Source organism: Melanotaenia boesemani, chromosome 12, assembly GCF_017639745.1.
Source record: "Melanotaenia boesemani isolate fMelBoe1 chromosome 12, fMelBoe1.pri, whole genome shotgun sequence".
Classification (NCBI taxonomy): Eukaryota; Metazoa; Chordata; class Actinopteri; order Atheriniformes; family Melanotaeniidae; genus Melanotaenia; species Melanotaenia boesemani.
Window position 1 is genome coordinate 34,994,501 of NC_055693.1, and position 12,738 is coordinate 35,007,238.

Sequence of the window (12,738 nt, forward strand, 5' to 3'; positions counted from 1 at the left end):
TCAGGATGATTTTTCTAACTCCAAAAGTTACGTTTTTAACCAAGAACGAGGTCTCAAATATTTGTTAGAAATCTGTGTGATTACATCTGTGCTCAGCTTCAGTCCTGCAGTGTGAGAGGCTTTTTATTAACTACTACCTACAGAAAAATCACCTTCTGGAAAAGTCGTTGCTCACCCCTAACTGACGCATAGTTTTAGTAAAGGATAAAGGGTCATCTAGGTTGTTTTTTTAGTTAGCTTGCAGTACATATGGGTAGGTAATATTTCACCACTTGGCAGAAAAGGTCAGACTGCTCTCAGTTAGAGAAGCAGGGGAATTATGGTGCTCAAGCTAAGCTAAAAGGGGTTTTTCCATATTGGAAGTAACTAAAAAGAACATTTTTTGTAGCTCAAGGAAAACTTATAGTTGATTTTTAAACCATTTAACCACCTAACGTCTCAGTTAACTTTTGTAGGTCACTTCAATTTACTGCCCATTTAGGTCATTTGAGGACAAAAAGGTCCTGTCCCAAAAACTGCTGTGAAAACATTACAGGCTCATATTTTTTCCACCTTTTTTCGCTGAGCTCTTTCAAACAACTTAGTCCTGATAAAAAAATACCAACAATTTACTTATTCAAACTATTCTAACACTTTAAATGCAATTTTAATTACATGAAATCACTTTTAATAAAAACGTGATTTTTTTTCATCACTCGTTTATTTTAATCCAACTACATATTTTATGTGGAAAAGAACTCATTTCCTGGTTTTTTCATGAAGAGATGACATCATGTGATCAAACTGGCACTGAAAGGTTAAAATAATTTGAATAAGTACATGTTTAGTATTTTTGATCAGGAGCAAAGTTCATTCAGTGATTTGAGCAAAAAAAAAAAAAGGTGGAAAAATGATCAGTCTGTAGAGTTTTATAGCAGTTTTTGGGAGAGGACTTTTTCTCCTGTAATGATCAAAAAGGTAGTAGAATTTGTCCTGCTGACCTTTCAGAAGAATTGAAATAGGAATTAATCCATCTGGGGAAGCACAAACAGCATGGTGGCCAAAAATGGAGGGAAACGTTACCTGAAAGCCCACAAAGGTTAATAATTACCTACAAGAGTTAAAAGACATCCAGCCACATGAACGTTTTACTTGCTTTTCACCAGCGTGACCCTGATAACAGACGTCAGTGTCTGAAATATTCAGCTGCTGGCAGTGAATCTGTTAGATGGCAGAAAGGACTCATTTCTTCTCTGGTAGAAAGAAGAAATGGCACCAACAAGGTGAAAACAGCTTGTTGCTTATCGCAGCTCAGACCATCTTCATGCAGCATCTGTGTTGATGTCCAGGTGTGTGTCAGCTCTGCTTAGAAATGATGAACACATACGTAAGAACAGGCCTTCAGACTTGAATTAAGTAGGAGATTTTCTGAGTGCTCATCAGTGGTGATACTTTCTATGTTGATAAATTGTGGAGCTTCTTTGGAGCCTTCATTTGCAGTGTGAAGATCACATTGATGGTCTGTTTGCGTGGCTTCAAAGCTCCTCACAGGCTCTTGTGAATGCATTAAAAGCGTTGACTTGTGAAGGAGAAGCTGAAGAAAGCTGATTGACAGCGTGGGTGTGTAATTAAAATCTGCAGACAAGCAGGGGGCCATGGGTCCTTATTAAGTGCAAACTATATATTCTGTGCACAAATCCCACATGCATCTTCTCATAACACTCTAACTCCCCTTTAGTCTAGTCTTTTAAGGAAGAATCTTTTGACATTTTCATCCCCTTTCTGAGCCACTCGTTTTCAATTCTCTTTCAATTTCAAAGCCAATAACACTCCCAATGACGGTTCAGAGGGAATACCAAATTATAGCTTGTACAGTACAAGTGAATACAAAGGCTAAACAGACTTCTTTTTGTTTCAACAAAGCACACAAGACAAAGAGCGCTGCCACACCTCACACTTAGTTTAGATATTTCACATAATAGCCCTTTTTTACCAAAGTGTAGCAGGGCTTTGCTTTTGTGTGGCTCGCCACAGTAGGTGGGCAGCAGCCCAACAGCGGATTACACTAAAAACCAAATCACACAGAGCATTTCTGGTTTTGTTGTTGGTGCCCAGCTGCTGACAAAATAACACAATACTAAGGCCATCTGTCTGCTTCCAGTTTGAAGGTTGCTCTAAAGCGTATTCTCGTCTGGAGAACCTCAAGACCCACCTCAGGTCCCACACCGGGGAGAAGCCTTATGTGTGTGAGCACGAAGGCTGTAACAAGGCCTTCTCCAACGCCTCGGACAGGGCCAAGCACCAGAACCGCACACACTCAAATGAGGTAAGCATGCTGATAAACAGAGATATTTCATCTGCTTGATGATTGATTTATGTGTTGTGTATTGTTTCCCACCTGTTACTGGTTTATTAACCCTGAAACCGCTGCTATCATCATCAGTGTCTCAGGAGTGGTAGTGTGTAGCTCTGTGCAGTAAACTGTGATGGATAGCTACCCTGTAGATGATCTATGGAGGTTTTCCAGGCATTTATATTTCAGGACATGTATGCGTTTCAGGATTGATTTTAAGATTATTTTAGTTGTTTATAAATGTCCTAATGGTCTTCAGTCTTCTTATTGATCTGACTTGCTTTTAAATTATGAGCCCTCATGGACCCTGAGGTCCTCTGGTACCGGCCTTTTAGTTGTTCCCAAAGTCAAAACCAAAACCTTTGGTAAGGCCTTGTTCCACTTCTATGGCTCTCGCCTGTAGTACATCCTGCCAGAGAAGCTCAGGGCTGCAGAGACTGTTGATGTTTTTAAAAAGAAGCTCAAGACCTCCTTTTTAGCTTAGCTTATAGCTAAACTTTTATTTGATAAACAATGATCCATGATAACAGCATTATTTATCACATTTCATCATAAAAACATCACCATCACTACTATGTTGCTAAGAGACCTCTATTTAGACCTGGACATGATGATGAAGCCACTTCCTGTCAGACTTTCCACCAATCAGAGAGCTTAGATTGACGGTAACGTCCAATCAGGAGCAGCCAAAGATCAACCAGTGAGCAGAAAGTTCTATGTGTGTGTGTGAAAAGAAGAAAAATAATGCTCCTCTATGGCTGGAATAAAGCCAAGAAGACGTTTCTGATGCACGGTGGCGCCACAAAGCAGCTGAGCTGGAGTTGGTTTAGTGAGGATAGCAGGTAAATAGTAGCAGGAATAACTGGAAATGAGGAAAAAGTGGAAACATGGAAATAGTTTCTGTTGTGTGTTTGTTTCAATAACAATATTTTTTCTCCTGAAAGCCAAGACTTGAGAGAACGATGAGATGAGAAAAGGTTTGGTCACTGTTGATCTGTGTGTTATTTCTACAAAGTTCTGTTAGTAATAAATTCTGCTTTCTTCTTCTGGTCGACCTTTATGCTGCTACATCTATTCATACATTCATTTTACATCATTTTACCTCCCAGTCTGACAGCTGAGAAACTTCATGTCTGATGCTGACTGGGATTAAAAGGGTTAAGGCTTTTACATAAAAAGAACAGGCAGATGTAGCAAAAAAACTTTGTGAATCTGCATTCTGGAGAACCTTCGTCCACATCTTACTTGTAAACTCATCTCTGCAGAAACCTTATGTGTGTAAAATCCCGGGCTGTACAAAGCGCTACACAGACCCAAGCTCTCTCAGGAAGCACGTTAAGACTGTCCACGGACCGGAAGCCCACGTCACAAAGAAACAACGCAGCGATGCTCCTCCAAGGCTGCAGCCGCCTAAAGGCAACGGGGAGCATGAGGGGAACTCCATACATGCCACAAGAGGCAGCGATGGCAAGACTGAGGCCAACAGCTCATCCAGAGGCTCAGAAGACTGTCTGCAAGTCAAATCCATCAAGACGGAGAACTCTTTGGTAAGTTCTGGACACATTTTCTTCACAGTTTCCTCTTGCCCTGAAGATGAATGCTTTATGTGAGTGCTGTATACATCCCTCCAAATTCTCTCTCTGGCCTGTTGCTTGATTGTGCCTCTGTCTCTCCTTTAACACCCTCCTAATGGACAGTCTCCTCTGAGGTGAGCACACGGACTGTCTCAGCATGGGTTTCATGCCACATCCTGACTGTATGATTATCCATTTTCTGTATGAGATGCAGACATTCATTCACACAGTCTCTCTATGAAACTGGATTTTTCTCTCCACAAGATCAAACGTCACCCGATGATAAAAGCCATCATCACATTAATATTGGAAGTCTTAGGCTGTTCTAACATGTGTTCTGAACAAATATCAAGCTGTGATCAAGACATGAGTTTACGTTGGGTCAGTGTGAATGCTGTCACCACTGGATTGTTGTTCACAGAACTCATTTATTATCCATTTGTTTCCTCGTTGTAAATAAATCACACCCATCCATAATTTATGAGATTATGGAACTACGGACCTACATTAGTTATCACAAAACACGCTTACAATCAGAATTTTTTTACTTTGGTAATAATTTAATATTGAGGCATGCGTAATGTAGTTTTCTGAACATGGCATGAGGCTCCTCTTCTTATTTTTCTTTCATTTATATTAATTTTCTCATTTTAAATTTCATCTATTTTTTGTCCCATTTTTGTTTTTCTTTACATTTTATACTCACTTTGCAACAGCGATGTCAGTGTTAAGTTTAGCAGAATCTGCATTATTTATGAAACTCATGTCCAACCTGTCCCCACCGTCTTCCAGACGTATCAGTCCAGTCCTGGCGGCCACTCGTCATGCAGCAGCGAGCCGTCGCCTCTCAGCAGCGCCAACAACAACGACAGTGGGGTAGAGATGGCCATGCACAGCGGGGGCAGCTTCGGGGACCTCAGTGCGCAGGATGAGTGCCCCATGGTTGACTCCACTGTCCCTGCTGGCGGACAGCAGGCGGGGGTGGGGCTTCAGTTGAGGAAAGCAGTCACCGTCAAGTTGGAAAACATCAAGAAAGAAAGGCTGAAGACAGTGAGGGAGTCCTGCCCCTGGGTTAACGCTGCACCACAGCCACCACAGGGCCAGCCCAACAGCATGAAGCTGCCTCCCATACCTGCAGTCGGTAAGAGCTCAACGTGAAGGAAAGGCTTGATAGTTAACTGGTGAAGTGAAGGTTGACGCGACAAAATAGATTATATGAAATGAAGTAATTTAATGTCCTTCATGTCTGCCAGGTTCCCTCCTGGAGAGCTCCAGCCTGATGAGTAATCTGAGTGGTTTGCGCTCTGGTCAACCTGTGGGTGACCTCTCTTCATGCGAAGTCACACTGCTGAACCAGCTGAACGAGCGCCGTGACAGCACCACCAGCACCATCAGCTCAGCCTACACCATGAGCCGACGCTCGTCCGGCATTTCGCCCTGCTACTCCAGCCGTCGCTCCAGTGAGGCGTCCCAGTTTGGCGCCAATCGCCACAACAACATCAGTTCGGCCGATTCCTATGACCCGATCTCCACCGATCTATCTCGCCGCTCCAGCGAGGCCAGCCACTGTGGAGGTGGTAGTGTCAGTGGAGGAGATCTTCTCAGCCTTACACCAGCTCAGCATTATCGGCTCAAGGCAAAGTATGCTGCTGCCGTGGGTGGAGCTCCACCCACTCCTCTCCCCAACATGGATCGAATGAGCTTGAGGACACGCATGGCCTTCTTCAATGATTCCCAGGAGGGCTCAACACTCCCATTCCATCAGCCGCCCTCTGGGTCTATACCCAGGCGATGCAGTGATATTGGATATGGCACCCAGAGCATGATGCCCCATGAAGTACCTGCCAACCTTCCACGGCGAGCCAGTGACCCGGTGCGTCGTCCCACTCTGGACCCTATCTCCTTTCCAAGGGTTCAGCGCTACAGCAGCATGAATTCCATGAATGCTCCATCAGCTGCTGACCGTTATCAGACGCTGGCCATGCAGGGTTATACTCGCTCTGACGGAAGTCTCCAACGTTACCCGTTTGCCCCAAGACCACCCAGCATTTCTGAGAATGTAGCCATGGAGAACATGGCGGTAGACGGGGTGGAGCACAGCGGAGAGGATGATATGGTGCTTCCTGATGATGTGGTGCAGTACCTCAGGTCACAGAATTCTGGCCCCTCAGGGCACAACTTGGGGCATGTTAATTATAACTCAAACAATCACACTCAGGGTTATCAAATAGGCATGCCCCCACCACCATCCTTTTACGCACAGAGGAGGATGGCCATGGTGGATGCTACCATGGCTCAGTCTGGTCAGACTATGCAGTCTTACCAAATGGGTTCCAGCAGCTCCCAGCAGGTTTTTTCAGCATCGTCAGACAACCTGAACAAGAACAACATGCCTGTGCAGTGGAATGAAGTGAGCTCCGGGACGATGGAGACCACAACCAGGGTCTCCAAGCAACATCAGCTTCCTCTCAGGGGGAATCTAGCTGTTGTTCAGCAGAGACACAACTTTGGCTCACTTCAGGCACAAACTCAGAGCCTGAACGGCAACCAGCAGGTTGTGCCCATGAGTCAGAACATGTCTATGCAGGAGTATGTAAACCACGGCAACCAGAGGCCAATGAACACCCCCCTCCAGCAGCATCAGCAACAGAGGCAGTGCAATAGCGTGAGCTTCGGTGAGCAGATGAATCATCAGCAAGGGGTCAGTCATGAGGCCAGCCTTGCTTCTGTGTCAGGAAGACCTACCCACAACACCATGGCAGATCCAGAACTGCAAAGTTACAGCGCAAGGACGCAGACTAAAGGGCATTTGTATGGAAACCAAGTGGATCAGCACCAAAGTTACAACATTCCCTCCCAGCAGCAGCACAGCATCCAAAATGGAACTAGAGGAATGTTACAACCCAGACCACCTGCAGAGCCCAAGTCTGTCACCAGACAACACACAAGTTCTGGCATGACACAACCAAACCGAACTCTCAAACTGTCTGATCTGAGCACAAGTCATGCTAATGACACATCTGAGGCGAGTCCAAAGAGGCCCAGTAAAATAGTGGACCATGGCAGTGACTCAGAGCATCAGAACTCTGCTGTGATCTACACAGGTCAGATTCATATGTTTGAGCCTTCCTCTGCCAGCTTTGATGCCTCCATGTCCCCGGGTATCCCTGAGGCTGCTGCAGCCAACATGGCCTCCCCAGGAGTCAACCAGGTCTCCAGCAGTACAGCGGATTCCTCCACTGGGGGTTCAGGCAGCACAGAGCATGCTCAGATCGACTTTGACACCATGCTTGATGATGGGGATCACTCCAGCCTCATGTCAGGGACCCTGAGTCCAGCCTTGCTGCAGAGCCTCTCCCAGAGCTCCTCACGTCTTACCACCCCTCGCAACTCCGTCACCCTGGCATCCGTGCCCGCAGGGATCGGCAACATGGCCATTGGGGACATGAACTCCATGCTCACAGCTTTGGCAGAAGAAAGCAAGTTCCTAAACATGATAAGCTGAGAGTAACCAAACACCTCATGTTTCATCCATTCTTACCGAGACTATCAGGAATATACAGACTTCGTTAGAAAGCACTGATTGTACAAAGCTAAACTGGCTATTTTATACATCTTTGTCCGTTGCCCATTCTAATATGCTAATCTTGTCATTTTTGTTTCAGATTGTAATATGTTAAAATTAACAGTAAAATACTGTAGCTAGGGGTTAAGAACAATTTTCCATCATTATTTCTTAAAAAGCCATACTTTTTAGCTACAAATCTATGATAACCGATGATATATAAATGTATGAAAACAATTGCTGTTCAGTATTTGCTGGTGTAACAGGCCTTTATGAAGCGATGCACTGATATCCAATCACATTGTGCCTTTCTGAGGACATCAACTTTAAGTATCTGAGGACAACATTGAAAAATGGACACGATATGTAGATATTAAGATGATATTTCTCTAGGAGTCTGTTATGTGTGTAGATTTTACTGCGTGGTAATTGCTTTAAGTTATGCTAGAGACTTTTGGTGTTTAAACCTGGGCTGCCAGAGGTGCAGTAACATATAAACATCTGCATCTGGTCCTAATGTGTTCAATTTATATTTGATATTTCTCAGTAATGTTCTGTTCCTTTTCTTGAGGCTAATGTAGCTTCTACATGCACAACACAGCATATAACTGAAAACAGTATTATCCTCTGCTGGATTTAACCATGTTTAAAAAATGAATAAGAACAGACAAAAAGCAGAACTTTGACAGACGGGACATATATGAAATGATGAAAAATGCACTGAGGTTAACACAAAGAACAAACTATGATTGTTGTGCAGACACGATAAAATAAAAAGAGAAATAAAAAATGACAGTGAAGTTTGCTGCAACCTGTCGTGCACATTTTTTATACTGACTGCATTTTAACGTGATTTTTCCAACCCATTTTTGTACCTGAATTTTACAGAATGGAGCTTAGCCCAGTTTAAACACATGGTTGTACGGCATTATTATGACGGTTTTTCATCTAGTCCTGAGCTCTTAGGGATGGCACTGTAATGTCTGATTTCCCTCTTTGCCCTCTGGATCAGGGATTTCAACTCTCCACGATCCCACCTCACGAGGGAAACGAAGTGGAGACGCCTCTGTGTTAGCCTGTCGGGGCGTATGAGCCCCGTGTTTCTGATGAGAAGTATTCTCTAAAAGAATATACAAGTACCTCTGTGTGTTCTCAGCAGAGATCCAACTCTAATTAACACATTCACCGCCACCATCGCTGCATCCCATATGTCCTCTGGATTCCAGATGAACTGCAGTCCCGGAAGGGACTCAGACTTTGGAAATGAAATCCTGCTTTGGACAGGGTTGGAAAACTGGGTCTGCAAATTCCGACAATTTATTATGTTTGCTGAATTTCTAAGTAGACTTAATGTTTGTGTGTATGCTATTGTTTACTTTTATTATGCTCAGTGTGTGTGGGGGTTTGTGTGTCTATAACTTTTGTACATTTTAAATAAACTATCTTTTTTTCCTGTTAAAAGGCATTATTTGCGTCCTTTTGGCCCGTTGTCCCTGGAGAATATGTGAAAGTAAGACCAGACCTTCCATGTGAAAACACACCTGTTCTCAGACTGCTGTGTTCAAGACAAATAGCACTTACTGTAACTCCTGTTCATCAAAGCCAAATATACGGTAAAATTAAAGGGACATTGTGTAACATGTTGCTGTTTTCTGCCCAACATTGACGTCTGCATGTGTGTTATCATTGGTGTATTATAACCTCCACTAATGATCTGACACACTCTCGTAAGCAAAGAATTGTAGATTTGTTTATACATATGGCGAGTAGGCCAGTAGGGCAGTGCCATGCTGGTCTGCCATCTTGAAACTACAGCCGCCGGCAAGGGACAAGTAGCACCACCTACCCGTTTCCCTGGGAGCCAGCGAACAGTGAGACACAGGAGGAGACGATAAACGAGAGGCTTACTACCACGGCATGTTGGAAAAAACTGTTAAATTGTTATTCACAGGAATGCAGGACCATTCATATGCAGCAGCATCACAGGAGCCGTTTCACCATGACCAAGACAGAGAAAAAGGGGCTTAAAGTCAGTGTGACCAGACGGGGCTAGCTTTCTCCAGGTAGAAGGAGCTCCAGAAGGAGAAAGATTTTAAAAGTGATGCTGAAGTTGCAGCTTTCTCCTCGACAAGGAAGTCAAAGGTACTGCCGAAATTAGCCTAAAGCTAACTTTTTTCATTCAGTTTGGTTAGTGTTGCTCGTTACCATGGTTACCATTAGCAGCATAACAGTAGTTTCTGCTAAAATACATCTCGTTGGTACAGAAGTGTATGTTTACGAGATTTCAGTCGTTTTCATAGTTGCGGTAAAGCTGGACTATAAGCTGGTTTTACTGGGACTAAAAGCCAACGGGAAGGCTTTATAAGCTGGTTTTACTTGGACTAAAAGCCGGCGGGAAGGCTTTATAAACTGGTTTTACTTGGACTAAAAGCCGGCGGGAAGGCTTTATAAACTGGTTTTACTTGGACTAAAAGCCGGCGGGAAGGCTTTATAAACTGGTTTTACTTGGACTAAAAGCCGGCGGGAAGGCTTTATAAACTGGTTTTACTTGGACTAAAAGCCGGCGGGAAGGCTTTATAAACTGGTTTTACTTGGACTAAAAGCCGGCGGGAAGGCTTTATAAGCTGGTTTTACTGGGACTAAAATCCGGCTGGAAGGCTTTATAAGCTGGTTTTACTTGGACTAAAAGCCGGCGGGAAGGCTTTATAAACTGGTTTTACTGGGACTAAAAGCTGGTGGGAAGGCTTTATAAGCTGGTTTTACTGGGACTAAAATCCGGCTGGAAGGCTTTATAAGCTGGTTTTACTTGGACTAAAAGCCGGCGGGAAGGCTTTATAAGCTGGTTTTACTTGGACTAAAAGCTGGCAGGAAGACTTTATAAGCTGGTTTTACTTGGACTAAAAGCCGGCGGGAAGGCTTTATAAGCTGGTTTTACTGGGACTAAAATCCGGCTGGAAGGCTTTATAAGCTGGTTTTACTGGGACTAAAATCCGGCTGGAAGGCTTTATAAGCTGGTTTTACTGGGACTAAAATCCGGCTGGAAGGCTTTATAAGCTGGTTTTACTGGGACTAAAATCCGGCTGGAAGGCTTTATAAGCTGGTTTTACTTGGACTAAAAGCCGGCTGGAAGGCTTTATAAGCTGGTTTTACTGGGACTAAAATCCGGCTGGAAGGCTTTATAAGCTGGTTTTACTGGGACTAAAATCCGGCTGGAAGGCTTTATAAGCTGGTTTTACTGGGACTAAAATCCGGCTGGAAGGCTTTATAAGCTGGTTTTACTTGGACTAAAAGCCGGCTGGAAGGCTTTATAAGCTGGTTTTACTGGGACTAAAATCCGGCTGGAAGGCTTTATAAGCTGGTTTTACTTGGACTAAAAGCCGGCGGGAAGGCTTTATAAGCTGGTTTTACTTGGACTAAAAGCCGGCGGGAAGGCTTTATAAGCTGGTTTTACTGGGACTAAAAGCCGACGGTTAGGATTCAAGCTGGTTTTACTGGGACTAAAAGCCGGCGGGAAGGCTTTATAAGCTGGTTTTACTGGGACTAAAAGCCGGTGTTGTATCAAGGCTAGTTCCCCGTCCAGATCCATCCCCCCTGTGAGAACCGTTCTTCCTTCTAAACACAGAGGAACATATCTGACAGTGCATTTCCGTCTACCAGATGTTTCCGCCTGACCAGTTATGATCCAGAGGGACCTTCTTTACCAGAGTGTGTTAAGTTTGAAATACAGTACTAGTTAATATGTGTAGTTAATAGTATGTGTTTCATAGTGGTCACATGTGTATACTGGTATTGTGAAGTAAGTGGAAGTAGGTGAGCTGCATTGTTGTGAATATGGCGGCAGTGAATAAAGTTACATTCAACTTCAGAAGTCAGTTTGTTGTTTGGAACAGCGTGAACACTCCATGAACTACGGGATGACACACTTTCATCGGTGTTGTCGAGGCTTTCTGAGATACGGCGGCTACCGTTGTTGCTACACGTGTTGGAGCAAGTGAGACGCTAGATTCTCTGTACGTTAGAATGATACACGATTCCAAAGTTGGATGGCAGGAATTCTTACATAATGTCCCTTTAAGACGGTTAAACAGCATTTACATGCGAACACCAGACTGCATGTGTTTAAAGTTAACTTTGTGTTCTCGTGTGATGCATAATTGCATAATTTCACATTTCTTCAAATAAAACAAACCCTCTTACAGTTCAGTCAGATAAACGTATCTGATCCTCATCAGGTCTGGATGATGTTATAAGTCTCTCTCATGGTTGTGGAGGATGTTTGCTCCACTCTCATTTCCAACATTGCTTTAGTTCATTAGTGTCTGCAGCTCCTTGAAGGTCACACCACAGCCTCTCAGTCAGGCTGAGGTCTGGACTCTGACTGGACCAGGTCAACATCTTGTTCTGGTGTAGATCTGCTGCTGTGTTTGGGTTCATTGTCCTGCTGCATGAGACCGTTTCAGCCCAGCTGCAGCTGTCAGACAGATGGACTCACATCTGACTCCAACACACCTGATTCAGATTATTGAACTTCTTCATCAAGTTCTGTGCAGCTTGTTAGTGAGACATTCATTTCATTCAGCTGTGTTAAAGTAGGGTTACCTCTAAAACACGCAGGTCAGTGCTTCCTGAGGACCGGGACTGAAAAACACTACTACAAAATACTTTGGTATCCAGAGGAGTTCATGGTCCACTCAGCGACTGCAAGGTGTCATGATCATTATCCTTCCACCTGCTGACAGCTGCTATGAGGTGCGTAAGGACCAAACATGGCCACTTTGGCCTAATCTTGTTCAAGAGGTCTTGGGGTTTGTTCAGATGCAGCTTTGCCAACCTAAGCCGTGCTGCCATGTTGGTTTTCCTCCTGTAACCCTCCCAAACAAGCCATACTGGTTCAGTCTTTTTCTAACTGGACTGTCATGAACTTGGCCTTCTAACTGAAGCCTGGAGAGTTTGAGATGTACAGGAGCTCTCGGGTTTTAGCTGTCTGCATGGTCTGACCCTGGACTGACCTAGCTGGGAAGACTGGCAGCTTTCTTGAATGTTTTCCTCTTTTTGAATAATCTTTCCCTCTATAGAATGTGTCTTTCCTCCTTGGCATTGTGTTAACACACACCGAAATGTTGCGGAGCAAAGAACTGAAAACTTCTGGAGTTCATGCTGCTGCTGATCAGTTAATCAGTGTGTTGATCAGCAGCTCCTGGCTGCTCCTCATCCCCTGAATTCCTGTGGAAGCAGTAAATATGGACACAGTTTTTCACTCACTTATT

At 44.1% G+C, this 12,738-nt stretch overlaps 1 protein-coding gene across 3 annotated transcripts in view; it reads left to right on the top strand.

The window, feature by feature from the left end:
* Positions 1 to 8,947, top strand: part of gli2a (GLI family zinc finger 2a) — a 100,864-nt gene extending 91,917 nt beyond the window's left edge. For all 3 annotated transcript variants that reach the window (XM_042000767.1, XM_042000768.1, XM_042000769.1), the window contains 4 exons: positions 2,141 to 2,305; positions 3,598 to 3,879; positions 4,699 to 5,047; positions 5,160 to 8,947. In XM_042000767.1, the coding sequence (XP_041856701.1) occupies positions 2,141 to 2,305; positions 3,598 to 3,879; positions 4,699 to 5,047; positions 5,160 to 7,411 (3,048 nt within the window). In that variant the 3' untranslated portion in view covers positions 7,412 to 8,947. The remainder of the gene's footprint in view (positions 1 to 2,140; positions 2,306 to 3,597; positions 3,880 to 4,698; positions 5,048 to 5,159) is intronic.
* Positions 8,948 to 12,738: the final 3,791 nt, after the last annotated feature.